The sequence below is a fragment of the Heterodontus francisci genome, chromosome 13, assembly GCF_036365525.1.
Source record: "Heterodontus francisci isolate sHetFra1 chromosome 13, sHetFra1.hap1, whole genome shotgun sequence".
Classification (NCBI taxonomy): Eukaryota; Metazoa; Chordata; class Chondrichthyes; order Heterodontiformes; family Heterodontidae; genus Heterodontus; species Heterodontus francisci.
In genome coordinates, this window is record NC_090383.1 from 108423307 (window position 1) to 108445635 (window position 22329).

The 22329-nt window shown below is 39.4% G+C and overlaps 1 protein-coding gene across 12 annotated transcripts in view; it reads left to right on the forward strand.

Moving 5' to 3' along the window:
- Positions 1–22329, forward strand: part of sdccag8 (SHH signaling and ciliogenesis regulator sdccag8) — a 402434-nt gene that overhangs the window by 45111 nt on the left and 334994 nt on the right. For all 12 annotated transcript variants that reach the window (XR_010976277.1, XR_010976278.1, XR_010976282.1 and 9 more), the window contains 4 exons: positions 2167–2355; positions 7092–7230; positions 13825–13977; positions 18013–18147. Coding sequence is in view for 6 of the 12 variants with exons in the window: in XM_068045388.1 (XP_067901489.1) it covers positions 2167–2355; positions 7092–7230; positions 13825–13977; positions 18013–18147 (616 nt within the window). In the remaining 6 variants the exon portion in view is untranslated. The remainder of the gene's footprint in view (positions 1–2166; positions 2356–7091; positions 7231–13824; positions 13978–18012; positions 18148–22329) is intronic.

Genomic DNA, 22329 nt, shown 5'->3' on the forward strand with positions numbered 1-22329 from the left:
CAGGAGCAAACAGTCTTTTTTTTAGTTCAAACTCTCTGGCTAGTTCAAAAGACCCTGGAACTACCAGTCATGTGACTAGATGGTCCAACCATTTCTGGCCCCTGTGGATTGCATCACCCCAGCAGGCCCTGGAATGCACTTCCCCTCACTGTCCGGTGATCAACATCCATTGTGGGTTGAATGTGTCAGGGAATGGTCCTTTGTCTACACAAGCACCGTCTGTTAGTATGCATATTTTTTTTTCCAGCCATGGTTGATCTATTCAACAAGTCATTTCCTCACCCCATTTAAGTTAAAAATCAATGTTCATATAAAAAAACCAATGTGCCTCATTCTTGGTAGGTGGGGGGCCTGCATGACACTATATATAGCTTCATGTCATCAGCCAATTTAATATATCATGGAAACCCTGTTCCATGCCATTCTCAAAACATTGTCAACACTAGTGCCAGAATAAATCTATGTAGAATGGCATTGGTTACTTTTTTTCCAAAGAAAGTGTTTTCCATTTATCACTGTCCTGAGGCGATTCTCGATCCATCGAGACAATTTTTCCTCTATTCCATATTCTTCCTTATTGGTCTTGCTTGAGAACTTTGTCAAATGCCTTTTGAAAATCCAAGTCAGCTTCATATATAGAGTTACTCTCTTCCATCAGCTTAATTACCTCCTCAAAGATTTCCAGTATGTTTGTAAGGCACAACCAATTACTTATGAAACCATGCTGACTGGTCTCCATATTGCCTGTGCTATTCAGACCTTAATTTATAGCATCTGTAAGATCCCCTGGAGTGTTCTTCCAACTACAGATGTTAGGTTAACTGACCTGCAATTACCAGGTTGGTATTTTACTATTTGCTGAATATTGGCATTACATTAGCTATCTTCTGACTCTCAAAATATTTATGGAGTTCTTTTTTTAAAAAAAACAAAGCATTATTAATTTTCCTCCTTTAATTTCTTGCAGATTTATCCCATTTGGCCTTCTGCATATTTAATCCTTTCACTATCTTCATAACACATTTGTTACTAACCTTTTTGTGTCATTTATTCCACCTATGTAAATGGAGATCTATCCATTGTTCTTCAGTGGAAATTTGTGTGAAGGATCCACTAGATATATCCACTTTAATCTGATTTTTATTAGCTTTGCCTTTAATTGATTTACCTTTCATCTAATATTAATGTACTGTAGTTATACACATTTTTGGACCATTCTTGTTGCCATCTGTGATTTGCCTTTATACTTTTCTAATTTTCCTAATACTCTCTGTAACTAGCCTCAGTTGTCTTTTTCTATGAATTCAATTCACCCTATGTTTTGTTCAATTTTATATTTTTAAATTATTTATTTATTGAATAGAGGCAAAAGCCATGTAGACTAGATGACATCCTGATTGGCAGAGTTCATCTGCTCCAAAGAGTTGTGAAATAGGCTTGCCATTGCCGTAAACTTGTCTCATTGTGAGAACACCATTGCGGGAACCTTGTAACCACAAGAACTGCAGTGATTCAAAGAAAAGGTACATCACCATGAAGAGAAACTAAATATGGGCAATAAATTTGACTCTGCCAGTGCCATCCACAACCTGTGAGGGACAGAGTAGTAGCAATGAAGAGAGAGGGAGCTGGCATTTGAAATACTCAACTGGGAAAGGGGTTTTTAAATGGAAGCAATCTGGGAAGATCAGTTGTGTGAACTAGGTATGTGGGTTAATGTCAACTGTTGAAAATTATCAATGGCACCATGTATATACCATGCCATAGCTGTGTGGAGAGACTGGTTGAGTGGACCATTAAGTTCCTGCTCCCAACTGCATTCGCATGGGGAGGTGCTGAATGGATGTTCCACCTAGCAGCCAATTGAGAACTGCATTGACCAAGGACTAGGATTGGGTCAGATGCCCATGGTCTGACAGTTATGGGCTATAGAGTTAATAGTTAATGAAATGAGCCAGTAGATTATTTTTAAAAAGACTAGTTGTCCATCATGTAGACTATTCAATGGAGTTCTTCACTACAGCATTTCTGTGTTTGATCGCTTAAGCTTCATATTTATGCAGTTTTTGTGAGGTGATAATTTAAGATGTTTTTCCTCCTAGTTTTATTCCTATTCATCTGTGAATGTCATTGTTAAAACATTCTTTCTTATTTGTGAAATTTTAGAAAAGAGCTGTCAGAATCTCAAAAGGAATGTCAAGAGCTGAAAGAACGATTAAAGCATCAAGAATCTTTGCTTGCTATCGACAGTTCAGAATGCGTTGCTGGCTTATGTTTGAAATGTGCTCAGCATGAGGCCGTTCTGGCCCGGACTCATAGTGATGTACAGTTGAAGGCTGTTGATAGATTAAGAAAGTAAGTATATTTTAAATTATGTGATGCAGGAAAAAATTTTCCATTAACATTTAAAGACGAGTTAGTATCTGTTGCTTCATACCTTAGTCAGGAAGAAATATGTGGAATCACCACACACCATCCTGACTTGGAATTATATCGCTGTTCCATCACTGTCGCTGGGTCAAAATCCTAACAGCACTGTGGGTGTACCTGCCCCACATGGACTGCAGCGGTTCAAGAAGGCAGCTCACCAACACCTTCTCAAGGGCAATTAGGGATGGGCAATAAATGCTGTCCTAGCCAGCGATGCCCACATCCCATGAACATGTTTTTTTAAAAATCAAGTGCAGGGGGACATGCTCTAAAAATTAGATTCAGGAGCCAAATCAGAAAGCATGATTTGGCACGAAGGGTGGTAGAAATATGGAACTCTGCCCCCCAAAAGAGTGTGAATGCTGGAACAATTGGAATTCTCAAGACTGATTTGGATAGGTTTTTCTTGTTAAAGATATCAAGGGACAGGGAGCAAAGGTGAGAAAATGGATTTTAGGTGCAGATTTATGAGATCTAATTGGTAATGCATAAGCCCGAGAGGTTGAATCGCCTACTTCTGTCCTGAATATTATTATGTTCCTAGAATAACAATAATTTCTCCAGGTTTTGCTTTGATGAAATACTGTATACATGGGTAAACTCAATCCGAGCTCTGCAGCCTGCATTCTTTTGTACACCAAACCCCGTACACTGATTACCCCTGTCTTCATGAATTCAACTGGTTTGTTCCCCAGGCTGTCCACTTCATAATCACCTTCCTTGTCTTCAGATTCTCCAAAACCTTGGTCTACTCTACCGCAACAATTTTCTCCATCCCAAGTCCGAGCTTGTACCCTCTACATTTCTGGCTTAAGTATGCTGTGTGTTCCCTCCCTGCATCAATATTCCAGCATCCACGAATCATGCCTCTGCACTCTGGAATTCTGCTGCTGTTCTTCTCGGCTTTGCTTGCTTTTCTCATCTCAAACGCCTCCTCAAATCTTAGCTCTTTGACTGTGCCTTTAGCCACCTCATCTAACAGGCTGAATTTTCTTTTCCCACCACCGCACCCAGCGGCGGGCAAAAAAAAAGCCAGCCCGCATGCACAGGCCACACGCTGTCATGCCATTGAGCTCTAGCGGCAGTGGCTCATTTAAATATGCGGGGCAGGTCGCCTCCCCCAATCACATGGCAGGGACGGCATCAGCTACCTCTGCACTGGCACTGGCACCATTTTTAAAGGACTGCCAGACCTGCACAGACGCTGCAGATTTGAACTCCATATCCGCGCCCCACCCCATTGCACTAGAAATAAATGTCTGACCCACTTTCCCCTCCCCCCCCCTCCCCCCAATACACTGCAAATTAATGGTAACCCCATTTCCACCCACCCCAAAACACTTAAATTGCAGAGTTGACTTCCCCACCCCACCCACCCCACCAACTGCACAAAGTGCAGAGGTCACTCCTTCCTGCCCACCACCCCCCCCCCCCCCCCGCCCCACACTAGAAATGCAGAGTTGACATCCCCCCACCGCATCTATATTAAAAATCCTAAGTTCCCCCCTTCCCACCTCGGTGGCGCATCTTTCCCTGGAGAGGAAAGGGAAGACGCAGGAGTGCCGCCTGTCGCACAGAAAATCCTGGACAGCCAGTAAGATTGCGATGATTTGTAGGTAAATGTATTCATGAGGTTTATTTAAAAAATTTAAAGTTGGGTCCTGTCACCAGATGGCGAGAAGGCTGCCTTGGAGCCTCGCCGCCGCTGGGATGATCGGGCCCCGCAATCCCGGCATCTGGTTCTGTGGCGGGCTGCTGCCACTGTGATCCTCCAGCTCCATCTGCCATGGAGCCCGGCAATGGGAGCTCAACAGAATTTAGCCTAACGTCGTCTTCTCAGTTTTCAGTATCTACTACCGCTTCCATGAAGTACCTTGGGATGCTTCACTGTATGAAGGTATATTGGTGCAAGTTGTTGCACAGATTATCATCTTTGAAATTCAGAGAAATGACTCTTGAAGGGATTCTTCAGGGAAGGATTACAAAAATTATATTTCGGAGCCTTCCCCATGTATTTGGCAATTACCAAAATTGGAGAAAAATGTTCAATTATTTTGCTTTATAATCTGTAAATAGTTCTGTAAATTTTGATGATTTTAGCTATTACAGCCTTCCCACAGTCTGTTTTAAAATTACAATATTTATAACTGGCTCAGTGTCGCAAAGGAGGAACCTAAGTAAAGAAAAGACTGCTGCTGAGGGATTAGTTTTGTGCACAGCTAAGTCCTGAAGTTGGGGAGTGCTGCCTTTGATCACTGTCTGTTAATCTTAAAATGATTGACTGATAACTGAGACAAGTGCTTTGTCCCTAAAAGAATATATAAAATAATGCTCTTGTTTTATTTAACTAACTGCATATGTGTGGAGAAAGGGTCAAAGGTATTATTTCTGTGAGGTTTGCCTTTAAAGAATTGACATCAGACTTTTTTCAGTCTAATGGTAGCTGGCATGCTGTGATGAAGTGTAAGAATATAGACAGCACATGCATGTTCTCATTGCTCCTGTAGTACAGTAACTATAGGTCTTAGATTCTGTTATTTGTCATGCAGCATTAGATTCGAGTTTTCTAAACCTAAAACAAAGTGACAACAAGTAATGAATGACCACAAGATATAGTAACCACTTCCAAGGCTAATATTGGTCCGAAATTTTCCATTACTTCAGAAACTAAAGTAAATTTAACCAAGTTATTTTTATAAGCTGGATGGATATATAAATGCGAAATTCTTCATGATGAAAGTTGGGCACTTTTTATGTAAATGTTGTCGAACTTGGGAAGTCTCATCAGATCTGAGTATTTTGGTTCATCGTCACAACATTTTCATACAAATGAAACAATCTCTTCCTTTTTTAAAAGAAATAAAGTACCTTCCTTGAATCATTAGTTATACATCTTGCATTTTCAACGTCTTTAATTTGGTTTGCGAATGGCTTAGATGGAGGTTTAATCCGATGATTGAATTCCTTACAGCAACTCTGATATTGGGAGAGTGTTTACACTTGTCAGCATTTCCTAATTTTAAGGATCGTTAACAATTGCAGACAAGATGAATTTTCATAAAACCCCTAAGAAGGATGTTGTGTATTTTAGATAAATGGTTTGTTAAAATTGCACATGACAGAACGTGCTTACATATCCCCAGTCACTGTATTTTAATGCAATACACTGTATGTGAAGCATTTTAAGACATCTCTGAGAAACATGGTAAATCTAAGCCTTACTGCCATCCTTCCTATTTAGTCTTAAAATTAATAGCAGAAATTTCTTCTAAAGCATGATAAATGTTTGTCAGTCAGTTGTTAATGACTGAAATGCTAACAGTTATCACAGTTTGGGTAAATAATGAAGTTAAAATTCCATAGTGAGACAGTTTGTTTAATCTAGATTAGTTTTAACTGTTACAATAATTACACAACCATAACCAGAGTTAACATGATCTATTATGTTGGCTAAATTACAATTGTTGAACAGAAGCATTTGACCAGAGTCATGACAAAGTTTTTGGTCTGGCAAATGCATAATTTAAAAACATGAACTATTATTTGCTGTTTGATTTAATACTTTGTCTTTTACTGGGGAACAGAAACATTTGTCCAGAGTCCAACACTTACTGGTTACTTCTTCAGCATAAGATTGCCACTGCACACATTGCTAATCAGTGTTAAATTGGTAATCATCGCTCAAAAAACTACACAGTTGGCTGATGTGGAAAATGGTGCAGTGGGGGTGGTCATTTGGGGATATGATTAATGTACATTGTTGAACTAGAATAGGCATGACTTTACTGTCAGGCATCTTGCCTATGTTATATCTGATCAAGTAGTGCTTGATGCTAATGCTGGGTGCCTAAAGTAGAAAAGTATGTTCCCCAATGTCAGCACTGATTTAAGAGAAGCGGGGATATTAATACTTGGGGACATAGCTGGCTTATTGATGTTAAACCTGAAGGTCAGTAGCCCACTTGTCTACATTTCCAATTTGATTAAGTCAGCAGATCTCCCATGTTCAAGGAACTAACATCAGTTATCATAACTCGCCAGAGTGCAGGAAATTTAAATCTGATAAGTCCTATGTCTCACCCATGTCACTCAAAGTTTTGTACAGTTTGTCATTCCTCAGTTTGACCACAGAAATGTTGGGTTTGGCTGCTGAATGGGATAGACTGGCCTCTGGGAACACCTTACAAACACTGATTCTATGAACCTTCCATGCAGAAATTCTGTAACTACAAGTGTCTTTCTAAATCCCAGTTGTTTATGTAGATCAGTAACAGAAGTGATTCCAAAACCAGTCCCTGGGCGCTTCATTCTCCATAGCCTGACATCAGTCTGCTGATCAGTTTCAGCTGATTCCTTTTGCACATCCAAGTTTTACCTTTTACATGTGACGATCCAGGGGATTCCCTTTTGAAAGTTCCCTTAAATGGGCATGGAGCCTTCTGACTTTGTGTACTTCACTGGCTGCTTTTCTAAAGGATGCACATCTTCCTTATTTCAGGGAGTAATATTTACTGCTGCTTTGCATTTTAAAAAATTAATTTGTCTCTGAACCATGAAAAATTCTGTGTCCTCTTAACAGTGTTTTTACATTTTTAAAAAAATGTATCCGAGCAACTTACAATAATTCAGTAATAAGGATAGAATTTGTTTGCTTTGTGTAGAGAAAGAGATGACTTGACAACTATGCTGGCAACTTTGAGAAGCAATGTAAATGAAGTACAAGCAAGGGAAGACTCTGCATATCGACAAGTGAAACAAGCTATGGAGGTAGCAGAAGAAGCCAACTTGGAGAAAATGCAGGTAACAAAAAGACAAAGCAGGCATGACCCAGTAGCTGTAATACCCAGTGTTGTAAAAATAGTAAATGCAGGTTTGGCAGCATCTGTGGAGAGAGAAACAGAATTAACGCTTCAGGCTGTTGACCTTACATCAGAACCGTTATACCTTGATCTGAGAGTGCTTCACGGACAGTGTAGAGAAAGAAAGATTTGCATTTATATAGTTCCTTACACAACCTCAGACTCAACCAACATCACTAAAACAGATTATCTGGTCATTATCTCATTGCTTTTTTGTGGGACCTTGTGCAAATTGACTGCCGCATTTCCTACTTTTACAACAGTGACTATACTTCAGTCACGGCTTGAAACATTAACTCTATTTCGCTCTCCACAGATGCTGCCTGATCTGCAGAGTATTTCCAGCATTTTCTGTTTTTGTATCTCACTTCAGTAGTACTTTATTTGGCTGTCAAGTGCTTTGAGAAGATAAAGCATTCCCAGCACTAAAACCCCTCACCTTGATCAGCACAAAAATATCCACTGACAGAAATCGTAAATGTTCAGAATGATTTCAGGTTTCTGCACAAGTGCTGTTGTGTGCCCTGCATGAGTAAAATGATCCTGAACAGGAAAGCAAAAATTTCAAAAATATTATTTTAATTTCTATTTTTTTAAATCTGCAACTTTAATTTTCTTAGAGAATGAGACTCCACTATTGCAAAATTAAATTTTCAGGGCCAGAGAGGTTGTTCAGCAGATTTTTCACATATTACATCATTAAAACCTTAGTTACTCCTTATTATACAGGTTCTAACTTTTTCTCTCTTTGGAGTGACAAAAGTGGCAATTAGCCAAAGTTCATGCCATGACATTAATTTCTGTACAGATTCCATTGGCGAAGACTGCAACAGTGCAGCCTGTGGAGGAGCAGGGTATCACTAACAGCAACTTCTAGATTTCTCTGTTTAACTCTGCATGTGTATTTGCCAGAAATTGCTCTCCGTTTTGCATAATGATAATGGTGAGTTCTGACAGCCACCCTGTTATTAGTACAGCAAAATCCAATTCATTGAAAGGCAATAAAAAGGCTTTTAATGCCTACATTTGTAATCAAGGTAGGAATAGGGTTGTTAACAATGAAGGACAAAAACTTGTAGTGGAGAGTGAGAGAAAGGCAGAAGTATTAAATAAAGACATTTTTTCTCAGATTGCACCAAGAGGTGGATATTAGGATTGTAGAATCGCTAGAGCTGGGTGGAGTACATTTAATGGACATTCTTTCTTTTTTCTTTTGGGCCTCCTTATCTCGAGAGACAATGGATACGCGCCTGGAGGTGGTCAGTGGTTTGTGAAGCAGCGCCTGGAGTGGCTATAAAGGCCAATTCTGGAGTAACAGGCTCTTCCACAGGTGCTGCAGAGAAATTTGTTTGTTGGGGCTGTTGCACAGTTGGCTCTCCGCTTGCGCCTCTGTCTTTTTTCCTGCCAACTACTAAGTCTCTTCGACTCGCCACAATTTAGCCCTGTCTTTATGGCTGCCCGCCATAATAATGGACATTATTATCCAAAGAAAATTGGTACTAAAGTTACTTGAGGTGGAAAGGTCATTGGGACTAATTTGATGGTTTACATTAGAGGATCCTGATAAAAATTATAGGCCAGTTGGCTATTTCAGTCATAGGTAGGCTGGCAGAGTTTATAATACAGATGAAGTTGGGTTGATTGTTTGGTCAAAGTCAAGTAGTTGGATTGTGTACAAAATGAAGATTATGGGCTGGATTTTATTGGCCCCCCCCCTGAAGCAGGGTTGGAAGCGGGGGTCCCATAGAATTGTAGTGGGAGGCGGGGGACAGAGGGCATGTCACCTCCCTGCACTGGCCACTTAAGTGCCAGAACAACACAAGATTGCACCCAGGGTGGGGTTCAGAAAGGCCATAGTGGGGTTCCCCCCTGCCTTTTTGGCCTGGTGCCAGGAACCTCGCTGGTGCCACAAAATCCAGCCCTAAGGCTAGGCCCAGTGCTAGTATTGGTAACAGCGAGAAGTGACTAGACAGAGAGTGGCTGCTGATAACTGATGAGTTTCTAAAGTTTTGTTGTATAAATATTGTTTGCTAAACTTTTTTTTTTCTTTTCAAAGCAAACTTGCAATTTGCTAGTGTGTCAGACTACTAATGGGAGCATCAGGTTTTGGTTAATGATTCAGGGGCAGGCCAGAGAGTTGTTTGCTGCAGAATGGAGACAGGATGGATTGGCCTCATTCTGTTATGGCCACTTTGAAGTCTTAAAGGAAAGAATGGCTCTTGTATAGTAACTGAGATGTGTATATTTTACAGTTCTGTTGGAGAGGGAGGGACAAAAACAAGCATTGTGGATTGTTCTAGAAATAGAAATTGCTGAACATCATAAGGGGGAAATGTTAAAATATTTGGTTTATTTCTGTACTGCCCCGAACCTCCCTCACCCACAGCTACATCCAGTTCATTGACATTTCTGTCATCGTTACTAGCTGCTTTGAGTCAAATTTACTGCTCTGAAGTTTCTGTGAACAGTTATCAGATTCACAGCAGCTCCACTGATATCTTCCCCTTTACTACAGCAAAGGGAACTCACAAGTAATAGTAGTAGTAGCCATCTGTTTGTCTCAAGATGATGGACTGCGCCTGGGGTGTATGTCATTTCTGAGTTGAACGTCGCCTGTTGTGGCTTTAGAGGCTGACTTGTAAGTGGCAATCTTTCCACAGATGAACACAGATGGGCCCGAGGTTAACTGATGTTTTTTCCTTCTGCTGGGCTTTCTTTTCCACCATCTGGTCAATTCTTTTGACCTCTGCTTTTTCCATGCCCTTCCTAACTGCCATTCTCCAGGAACTCCGGTCAGCAGGCTTCCCATGCATCGACTCTGATCCCCATCAGCTTGAGGTCTCGCTTACAGACATCCTTGTATCGCAGATGTGGGCGACATGTTGGTCTCATGCCAATTGCAAGCTTGCCATAGTGCATGTATCTGGAGATGCGGCCTTCCTCCATTCGGCGCACATGACCCAGCCAACAGAGTCACTTCTCACTCGAAGGCAAACATGCTGGGGATTCCTGCACGCTGGTTTACTTAGGTATTCGGCACTCTGTCCTGCCAGGAGATGCCTCATATCCATCTGAGGCAGCAGAGATGGAAGATGTTCAGATGCTTTTCTTGGCTTACATAAATTGTCCATACTTTGCTACGATAAAGGAGGGTGCTGAGAATATAGGCTTGGTACAAGCAAAGCTTTGTATTCTCGCTTAGTTTGCCATTGGTGCGCACTCGTCGTCTTGACTTTGTTGCAACCAGGTGAGAAAGGTGTCTTGGGGTCTCTTTCAGCCTTCACCTGGTCTTGTGACAGTGTTTTGTTTAAACACACTGTGTTTTGAGCTCCCCCTTTGATGAATCCTTGTTTACCACTTTCCAATTATAAGGCAAAGAAATGAGCATAAACAGGCTTTCTTAGGTTTAAAGAAGAAAAGTGAAATTTATTAAAGCTTAAACTCTAATTTGGTTAACGCCTATGGATACACGTCCTGCCCCTCGCTAGCTTACATGCATGATACGCACATGCAAATAGAGACAGAAAAGAGCAGAAGAAAAATAAAATGGAGAGGTTTGAGGCAATATCAGAAGAGTTTCTTGTTACTGTGCTTCAAGATCACTGTAGTCCTTTTGTAGGTCATCTTGCTTTCATTGGGGCCCAGTATTCTTCTTAAACCTTGTTCACTGTCGGAGACTTTTCTCTCTTGGGGTTCATGTGTCTTCAATGGGTCTTCAGTTCAGTGAGAAAGAGATGGGAGCAGACAGGAGAGAGATGTTTTCAGTCCAGGAGCAAAGAGCTTTCTGAGTTCCAAAACTCTCTGGCAAGTTCAAATTCAAAAATCTTCAACAGTCAGTTAGTCATGTAACTAAACTGGTCTGACCACTTCTGTTTGTGTATTCGGCCATCTTAGCAGGTAACCTGGAATGCTAGCCTTTCTACCTTCAACGTCTGGTAATCAAAGGTCCATAGTGGATTAAATTGGAGCAGGGAGTGGCCACTTTGTCAGTTCCAAGTACTGCCTGTTACTATGCAAATGTCTTTCCATTCGGGCTTGGCAACCCCTTGTAATAGGTCTTCTTTTCTTCCCAGCAGCAATTTTAAGTTTTAATGTTCATGTGGCAAAATAATGTGTGCCTCATTCTTGGCAGGTGGGGGCCTGCATGACAACTTTGACATGACAGCTGTGGCCTTGGCAATCCTGGTGCTGATTTAGCATCAAGGGACAGATTGCTGGTGATTGTTGATCCAGGGTATGTGAAGCTATCAACAATTTTCAAAGTGAGGTTGACGATGTTGATGGAAGGTGTAGTCACTACGTCCTGGCCCATAACTTTGGTCTTTCTGACACTGATTGTCAGTCCAAACTCCTTGCAGGCCCGCAAGAACCGATCTACCAGCTGCTGCAAGTGAACTTCATTATGGGCTGTCAGCACAGCGTCATCAGCAAACAGCAATTCACGGACGAGGTCTTTTCGCACTTTGGTCTTTGCGTGCTGTCTTGCCAAGTTGAACAGCTTGCCATCAGCTCTGGTATGCAGGTGGCCACACCCATTTGAGTCGCCGAAAGCGCACAACAGCAGCATGAAGAAGAAAATGCTAAAGAGAGTTGGCGCCAAACACTGCCTTGCTTTACCTCACTGCTGATCTTGAAAGCGTCTGATGTTGCTCCATTGTAATTGACGGAACTGTGCATCTTCTTGTGGAAAGAAGAGATGGCACCCAGGAGGGCAGCCTGTTTTCCGTAGCAATTTCAAGAGTCTGTGGCTGCTGACAAGATCAAAGGCTTTAGTGAGGTCTATGAAGGCAACGCAGAGTGGTCTGTGCTGTTTGTGGCACTGCTGTAACTGCCGATCAAGTGAGAAGATCATGTTGACTGTCAACCTGCCAGCTCTGAAGCCACACACAGACTCAGCATAGATGCGTGACACCAGGGTCTGCAATCTGGTCAGAGCAACGCAAGCAAAGACCTTCACCACAATACTTAACATAGAAAATAGGAGCAGGAGTAGGCTGTTTGGCCCATCGAGCCTGCTCCGCTGTTCAAACAGATCATGGCTTTAGAACATACACTACCTAACCCAAGCTGTTGTATTTATACTACTGGGTCAGCCTACATTCAAACAAGAAATTACATCACCAATAATGGTAATCAGTCAGGAATCTTGGATGTCGTCAGGACACCTTGTGGCATGGCTTGACCTGGAAGTAGCTGTTGGTCTCACAGCGTCCATGGTGACAGCATGGCTGCAGCAACCTCGATCCATTTTCGTTCATCTTGCCAATCCCCTGGTGCCCTATGCACGTTGGCTAAGCTGTGTCATCGATACCCACCCTTGCATTGAATCTCTCTAGAAGGTAGAGTCCCATCGTGCTGGTAATTCTGCTGATGACTGTGTCTCATAGAACTGATCCTTGACATCGTTAAAGCTGAGAAGGTTAAGAGGTTTTCAAGATTATGAAGGTTTCCTGTAAGGTAAAGAGTGATGATGTGTTTTCATTGTTTGACAAGACAGCAACAAAAGAGCACAAGTTTAAGGTAACCACAAAAACAATTCAAGCAGAAGTTAGAAAAGTTTCTTTACATGGAAGGTGGTAGGAATGTTGAATTATTAGACACAATCCATTGCTGAAGCAGCATCCATAATTTTTTTCAGAAAGTGTTAGATAATTGCTCGAAAAGCAGGACTATTAAAGGGCTTGGGAAAGAACAGAAGTGTGGGAATAGACCAGGCTGCTTGTGTGGAGAAAAAGAATGACATTAACGTAGACTTAATGGCCTGAAAGGCCTGTTTTTATGCTGCATCACTCTACAAAGTCCTGGAGTATGGGCTGATTTTGCTACCTTCTGATGGTGAGGTGAGCATGCTGTCAGCTGAGTCAAACTTAAATATGAAGGCAACACAGCTTCAAGAGTTCAACATTTCAATTCTTTAATAATGTTTTGTCTCTGTTAACCTGTGATTTCACAATACTAGGTGTGTCTTTAAGAGAATAGTTTCTGTCTAGTTACAGCAATTATTTTCTCTTTTTCTGACCAGTCTGACAATTTATTATGTGGTACAAACCAGCTACTGCTGTAGGATTACAAAATAAAGTACACTGATCTGTATATGAAACAGGACAGGTGAAAAAGAAACCCTTTTTAAAATAAATTCTCCAATGTGCCTTTATTGGCAAATAATGAGAACATATCGGGCAGATAAAGTGCTTCTTCCCCTCGGTAGAATGGTCTTTAATGTGATGTGCTGCCATCGTTGATGTCGAGAACAGAAAGTACCATCATATGCCACCTCACTAACTTCACTCCACAAACACACTTTTCTTTTTACATTGACTACATTAATATTGGTATGTAAAAATAAACACAGCAATGTGATTCAAATAAAAACTTATCTGTGTAATGTTTTGGGAACTCAGACAGTTTACGGATTGGACCTCACATGAAACCACAATCTGGCTCCATTCCCAAACCATAGTACAATGCGATTAATCTATTAGCCTGTCATGTTCTGCTTAGTTTCAAAGAACAGTTTGATTTTTCTTTTCTCTAGGCTCTGGTCCATTGTGAACAGCTGAAGAATGAGATGTTGCGTCAGAAAGAGCGGCTAGAAAGGGAGCTAGCTTCTCAGCAGGAAAAGATTGGAAATGCTAAGAAAGCTATGCATGAAGAAATGAGGAAAGAAAGAGAAGAGTTGGCATCAAAGGTACGACAGGAAAGTGTTGGCTGTTACACATTTTTAAAAAAATTAGCACTTCCTCAATGCACAATGATGCTGCTTTCAGAAAATTGCACTAATATTCTTAACCACTCTTTTAAAAACTGGAAATCCATCCAAACATAAACCAAATTTGTTTCAATAATGCATCTGCTATCAGAAATTTAAGTCAGGATATAAAAAAGAATCTTGCATATCAGCTTGTCACTTGAAATATTGCTGATGTTTCTGTTATGGCCAATAGGTGGGGCTGGTGGGTGGTAAGGTGGAATTCAGTTCTTCAGGGCAATTTTCTTGGTACATTCTACAGTTGCACCAAGTAAAGTTGTGTTGGAGGTAGGCATAACTAATTTTGTCGCAACAAAATCCTGCAGCTTTGAGGCAATGTGATATATTTATATATGATCCATATCTGTACATGTATTACTTTCCTAACCAAATTACAGATCTAAAATGCTAGGACATTTTTTTGTCTTTCTCAAGCTTGTTGATTTGCTTTTGATCAGGCCTGAGCAGTTTAGGCCGATTCTCAAGCAGGTATCCATATTTCAGCTGCATTTTAAACATCCATTAATAGAATGGATTCTGTACTGTCTGTCCACTTTAATGCTGTATTACCCTGTGATATCTTCCCACTCACAGTATAATGTTCTGAACTATATCTTCCCCACCCCCGATCACTCTAATACTGCCCAGTCTTGTATTGTGTTGTTCTGAGAGTAAGTAGATATAATAGATATAGCTATCTAAGACTATGCTGGCTGCCTCCTTTGTGGATTACAGATAGTAATAAAACTGTAACAACTTCTTGGGTTTGTAGTCACAGAAGCTATCTGAAGAAAGATGCTAAATGTAGAGTGAAAAGCACTGCTTATAGCAGAACACCTCATTTTAGAGGAAAGAATCACTCAAGGTGGAGTGAGTTACTATCACTAATCACACCCATGGAGTTAGGCTGGTTTATGTATAGAGGTGAATTAAGGCAATATGAAGAAAATAATTCCAGTATATCAGAACAAAATTGGGGGTCATTTACCAAAAAGAAAAGAATTCAAGTAAAATAATTTTGATAGAACCTGCAAATGGCATTCTGTACTTTTTAAGGGCTGAAATAAAGAGAACTATTGAGATTGATAGCTTGTAGTCCACGTTCTATGCTATTGATTGTAAATTTATGTCAAAGCAACTTTAAAAAAAAAAAATTAATGACTAAAGGAATACAAACTTCAGGGCTCAACGCCTATTTACCTTCTGGTTCAAAACCTATACCTATATTACAGTTCTTTCCCTCCCTCACACACAAATGCATATGCGGTATTGGTGACTTGATTACTGAACGAACTGAAGGTAAATTTGTGTAGGTGTTAAATCATTGAAAGTTCAAATTAGTTTCATTTTAATATAATGCTGAGAACAGTATGAAAAGAAACCTGGAAAATGGTGGCATAAAGTACCTGCTATTGGAAGCTGAATAAATCGATGAAGTACTGGAGAACAGGGCCTCAATAGATTCTAATGCAAATTAGTTATTCAGACTAGACTTTATGCCAGTCTGGAATCATTGAACCTGGGGAAAGAAGCATCACCAGCTACCTATAAAGTGGTAATTTAATCCATGAAATAACTGCATTTACTTTGCACATTATAAATGTAATGTTAAATTGTGCAGCTTTCAAGCAGCTTATTCCAAAGGCCTTTTTTTGACAAACCTACAATTTTTATTGCAACAATTCATTCTGATGGCATCCGGCTGATCTTCTGAAATTAGGTATAAATGTCCTCTGTAGCCATCTGCTGGAAAAGTAAGATACTTATTGTACTAGATAATCTTAGAGCTGCTTTTTATTGTTCAGTTTACAAGATGAATTGAAGTTAAATACCTCCTCAAATTAAACAACAATTATTACTCTTAAAGCATTGATATGACGCTCTTATTCTTGAGATTACACTGTGGATAATAAAACAAATAGGTTAATGTCTCTATTAAAATAATTAAGCCTTTACTGGTATTCAAGGGCCGCAACTAATGTATTTCACCAAAGTGAACAATACCTGTCTAATTCACAAGTTTTTATTCTTAAGTAACAGAGCCATCTGCTTTGCTCTTTGGATTAAACATTTTATCTGAACCTTGTCACTATAGATTTGATTTCTCCAATGCATTCCTTGCTGGCCTCCTGAGTGCCGCCCTCCACAACCAAATTTTCCAAATCTTGAAACGTCCGTACCCTGTCCTATAATAAACATACTGTGCCCATCGGCTCTCCTCCCAAACCAATTTCAGAGATTTTTTCCATTCTTCCTGCTCTGTTGAGGATCCAAGGTGATCACTGCATCATTGAGGGCATCATGCCACTCTTGCCCCATAGGAAAACACTTAAAAAGACTTTTGTTTGCCAGCTCTACAGTGCAACATAGTCAATTCAATCAAGAATTTCTACTTTCCTTCTCCCTGTTCTATTTATTATGCCATAAATCTGGCTCTAATTGTCTGCAGGGCTGCTTGCCAGCTTTTGATTGCTATTGATGTATGAGCAAGTTGCTGGAGAGTTCACAACGGGAGTCTCCACTTATTTTGATTCTTCTTTTTTCCCAGGGGATGTTTAATGGTAGGTCATGTCTGCAGAGTAATTATATCACTGTAGTATTTACTAGGAGAAGTGTAGCAGCCTGGGCTTCCCAGGTAGACAATTTTCAGACACCAGTTGAGTGTTTGTTTTAGAACTGTTATGGTACTTCACATTAGGGATTTGGTTGTACTTGAGGTGGACTTGCTTTGTAACAAAGGTGAAAATAGGATGTTTATTTTTGTTTCAGTCAGTGATATTCATTAGGCACTTACGATTATTCTGGTTACATTTATAATTGATGAAGATTGTGGTGAGGCTTCTGAATATCTAAAAGGAGGGAAGAAATGTAATTTTTTATCTAGAGTGCAGACAACTTAAATAGTGGGCATAGTTTTTGAAGTAGAAGGTTATGCTTCATAAACATTTTAGGATTATTTGAAGATTCAAGTAGAGTAATGGTTGAGCTATATAGGGTCTTTGCTCCCCTTCTGAACTTTTTCAAGGATATGTGTTTACAGAAGTAGTCTGCATGTATTGAAGAGTGCCTCAATAGATTTTATGCCAGTCTGGAATCATTGAACCTGGGGAAAGAAGCATCACCAGCTACCTATATCTTGATAACTGAAGGAGAGCCCATAAAAGATGAACAATTCTGATTCCCATTCTGAAAGTTCTAGGTTTATGCTTCCTTGTAGATGTGACCTTATTTTCATTCAATATGTGGGTCAAAAAACACTTAAATGCTCTGCTGTTCATCTTCTTGTTTTAGCAACAAACTTATAACGTGGTTAAAGTTTACATGCATTTGACGTGCAAATATTAACTAATGAGATCACATGCTCATTGAAGACTGCTTGTCTGACATCCAATACTGGACGAGCACAAATTTCCTCCAGTTAAATATTGGGAAGACCAAAGCCATTGTCTTCAGTCCCTGCTACAAATCCCTTACCCTAGACACCAACTCCATCCCTCTCCCTGGCAACTATCTGGGGCTGAATCCCTAAACCTTTCCACCTGTCTACCACTCTTTCCTCCTTTTTAAGATGCTCCTTAAAACCTACCTCTTTTATCAAGCTTTCATCATCTACCCTAATATCTCTTTATGTGGCTCGGTATCAAATTTTACTTATGCTCTTGTAAAGCGCTTTGGGATGCTTTACTATGTTGAAGGTGCTATATAAATACAAGTTGTTGGTGTGTACTACTCATGTTTTATTTACCAAAGGGAAGTACCATTAGCCAAATCTAGAATTCCAATTAACCATGTATGGCTATCATATTGGATAACACTGCTGTAGGATAACTACAATTAATGATGATTGAATTCTGATGAAGGGTCATTGACCTGAAATGTTAACTGTTTCTCTATCCACAAACACTGCTATACCTGCTGAGTATTTCCAACATTTCTATTTTAGTTTAAAATTCATGATGTTCTGTTTATTTATAGGTGACCTGTTTGTCAGAGAATGTTGCCTGTCTTGAAGGTCAATTGCAGAAGCTGGTGAGAGAAAGGGATTCAGCATGCAACCAATTGGAAGAAGTTCAGAACAAGCTAATAAATAATGAGAAGGAAATCAATAAGGTACAAAATCAATAATTCTGCAACCTGGGCACACAATAATCTTGTGATGTTAGACTGTGATTAATATATGTGTTCATACATAAATTTATGCTGTAGAAATTATGGGGTCAGTCCCTTTCACAACCATTTACCCTTAGGGAACAGACTCATGGAATGTAACTGAGTGAAATGGATTGGCTGCAGTTTCTCTTCTGTAAAGCACCAGATCCAACATGTATTTTACTACATATGCATTCACGTAAAGAAACATGTTTTCAAATGGACTCTTTCAAATTTAGGAATGAGTTGAAGCTAGTTAATAGGCTCCACTTTGCCTTCCCATTGAGGTCAGATGGGGCACATCTTAATATATCATGTTCCTTGACAGCTTTTGGAATGTGTTTTGGGATTGCTTCTATTTCTTTTGTAAACTATGCTTTAAGAATTTATATTTGTATTATGAACACTGATTCATCTGGAATTTTAAAGCGATTGCTGAACGTTGTGATTTTAAAAAAAAAAGATGCTACTAGAAGGTTCCTGGTTTTTGCTAGTAAACAAATCTTACTGGAAGGCACATGTTTTCAAATAAAAGCTCAGTAGGGGTAGCTTTGACTTGGAGAGATGTTTACAAAGAAGTGACGAGCCAAGATTTATGGAGATCATGAGACTTGACTTCTGGACTTTTTTCAGTTTCAATTTGAACTGTTAAAAAAGCCAGTTTGCTTCTTGACCTGCAGGAGACTACTAGCCCATCTGTCTCTTGAAAAGAAATCCTGCATCTTTGAAGAAATCTTGCATCGAATGCATGAGAACTAAAACCTTGTTGCTGTTCCTGCTGTAAGATCTAATTTGGAGCTTCCATAGCTGCATCTCTTGGAAAGCCTACCCAAACTGATGACCAACATCACATAAAAAGAACTGTTCTAGAAAGATCCTATTGACAGCAGTCGACGCTTTTGGGACACCTCACTGAAACAAATGAGTTCTTTCCATATCTTCTTTTCAGCCCAAGTGTTTTTTTATTCTTTCTATTTCTTTGTAACAGCCTTAAACAAAAATCCCTTTTTTCCCGATTAACCGGTTGTGTGTGTGTGTGTGATGGCTAGGATAACTAAGGGGCTTTAATATTTCAATTTGTGTGTGTTTATTTCTTTATTTGTTAAAACTTGGTTTATAATTAACTGATAATTTTGTTGTTTGTTGAAGAAACCTGGTTGGTGTGCTTTATTCTGGGGGGAAATTGGAGAATGTGATTGACTGTTTCAGTAAGTGGAAAAATTGAAATATACGTTGTGACTTGTGGAGAAGTGGGACTGAAGTAACAGTGCACTCCTCCCGCCTTGGTCATAACAAATGTGGTACTATTGGTGTATGTTTTTTGTATGCCAGTACTTTGTAGTCAGGAAATGCAGATCATGATGCAAGGAGAAAGAATGAGTAGATTTTAATTATAGAAAGTCAAAGGTAGGAATGGGGAGAAACTGGGAGAGCAGTTATCTATAATTAGATGCCCGAAAAATGGCACATAGCAGTAGCCTAATCAGTGTTTTGTAAAAATTCATTACTTTTCCACTTTTGTATTCAGTGACCTATTTATAAAATCCAAAATTCTATTTTACCTTCCTTTATTGCTTTGTCCACCTATACACTACCATTTTTTGTTTATTCGCTCAAATTCTATTATCTCGTACTTATCCTCATTAAATTGCAACTGCCATTGGTCAGCTCATTTTGCTAACTTTTGTGTTCCATGTACACAAGTCCAAATAATTTATATATAATGACAACAAAGTCTCTCTGGACGTCACCACTTCCAATTCAAGCAACTCCCATTTATTCCAACTGTTTCCTGTTAATCAGCCAACGTTTTAATCCATGGTGTCACATTTCCTCTTAAACTACATATTATAGCCATGCCCAATCCAGTCCTGACCCATGCTCTTCAGCAGGGGTTGCTGGATAGCAATTAGCAGGAACCATGTCTGATTTTCTCTAACCCAGAAGAAATAAGGCTATTTCTAGTACCTCTGTTGGCATGCCAGCTGAAAGCTGACTAAGATGCTCATTGGATAAGCTCAGTGAGCTATAATTGGGAGAAAACGAGTGGTGATGATAGAGTTGATAGGGAAGAGAAACACTGTGGGGTTCTTTTAAAACAAAACCAGTAAGCTAAGACCTTGCTGAACTCCAAAGTGTATTGGCTTTACCACATGGGTACTTGAATTTTCTCCTAATCTTCCAATTTACTACCTCTCTTCAAATGCTCAGTTCATGCCAATAATTAGGCTGGAAACCATGCTTTCACTTTGTGCATGGAAACAATAACTGGCCATCTTAAGTATTTTGCAGTGCTGCTGACCACACATACACCAATCCAAGCATTGAATAACATACTTCTGTGAGTTAAAACTGTCACCAAAGTTTAAAAATGTAGTGTCGATTTAAAATATTCCAGATCACTTTTGAAATATTCCTCCTCCAAATAACCTCTCCCTTCCTCGATTTGATTTTCATTGTTCCTGCTTTGTAGTTAGCACATTGTAATTATGTACTTCACAGTTTCCCTCTGAACTGACAATTGCCATTTGAGAAATGATGGGCAAAGATGATCTCTTTTGTGTTTTCTGATGCTATCCATGCTATGCCTTTTGTCTTTGGTGTATTCTGGGCCGCATTCATGACTGATGCGTCTTTGTTTGTCTGAGTAAACACATCCTCGAAGTGGCTGAGCATGCTGCAAAGCCTGAAGGATGAATAATGTGTACCATTTCTCCTACAGTTCTGAATCCTCCAGGTTATAGATGGAAATGGTTAAGCCCTTTTCACTGACAATCTGGCCCTGTAGAGTTGACTGTGTTGGAAGCAAGAAATTAAATGTTAATATGCTGAGCCTGTAGGTTTAAAAATTCAAAATAGTCTATTCCTTTTTTTGTAGTTATAAATATCTCAAAGTCTTCCAATTTTTCCAATAAACTGCATGGCAAAGTAGATGGAGCTATCACATCACAAATAAGACATTATAACTATGCTAAGCTGTGTAGAAATCCAACTCATACTGCCTTTATATTTCAGTGAATGCCATGTTATGCCACCACTGATTAATGACCTTGTGTCTTCATTTGCTGTGAAGTAAATTTTTCGCCAGTAATGAAAGCTTTCATGCTTATTTATTAATTTTACTATATTACCTGACAAATAAATGGAAATGTGTTAGAAATATTACAAGTCTCTTTATTATGACTAACAACTTGCCACTGAAATGATTTTAATACCATTTGGATGTTTGATGTTTGATCTGTGAGCAACCACTAGAGGGCAATACATTACAGCCCACAGAGAAGGCAAAAGATACTTTACTGCACTTCAAACAAGTACTGTTGGCTCATATGCCTGCTACTTGACCTTTCTTTTCTTTTTATTTGCATGCTGCATTGTGGGCCCAAAATGTTTATCTAGCCAATACATTTGACATTTATTAATATTTTCAAAAATCTGTTATCTGCTGATCAAATCCACTGGCAGTATCCTTTGATCATTCTCATGTACTTGCATTTCTCAGCAGGATCATCTTGATAGAAATGTCACAGTGCAAAGCAAATGCTGTACTAATCCATTAGTTCCTTTATCTAGTCATTAACATTAACAATTTGCAATGTGTTGAGGGGGGGACATGGCTGAGTTAATGTTTCTTACTTAAGTAAGCACTATTATATGCAGGTGATGGCTAACTGGATGATACTATATCATAGTAAATAGAACTGGTGTAATTGTTTTCATTGTCCATATTTGTTTTACATGAGTTACTGGTCCTTTCAGTCATGTGCTTTAGTTGTGGACTTTCATTGCACATGTTACATCTCTACTTCCTGTCATGTGACCAAATAATAGGAGCATTTTCAGAAGAATTCAAAGTTGTGTAAAAACTTAAAATTACTTGGGTTCTGTGAGTTGTACAACGGTTGTCTTGAAGGGATCCACAGTCTGGTTTTGCTCTTGTGATCATTGGAATCCTTACAATTTTATAATTCAAGCAAAAATTTTTGAAATCATTTTCATTTGTTATAAGTTTAATTTTGTTGTGACTTTTAGTTCAGTTCATGTGATAGATGCCAAACAGTTAAATGGTTTTCTAGGTCTGACACAGACCCTTTCTACTAGGAGAATTTTTATAGCTGTCATTTTACCTTGTCACTGTTCCAG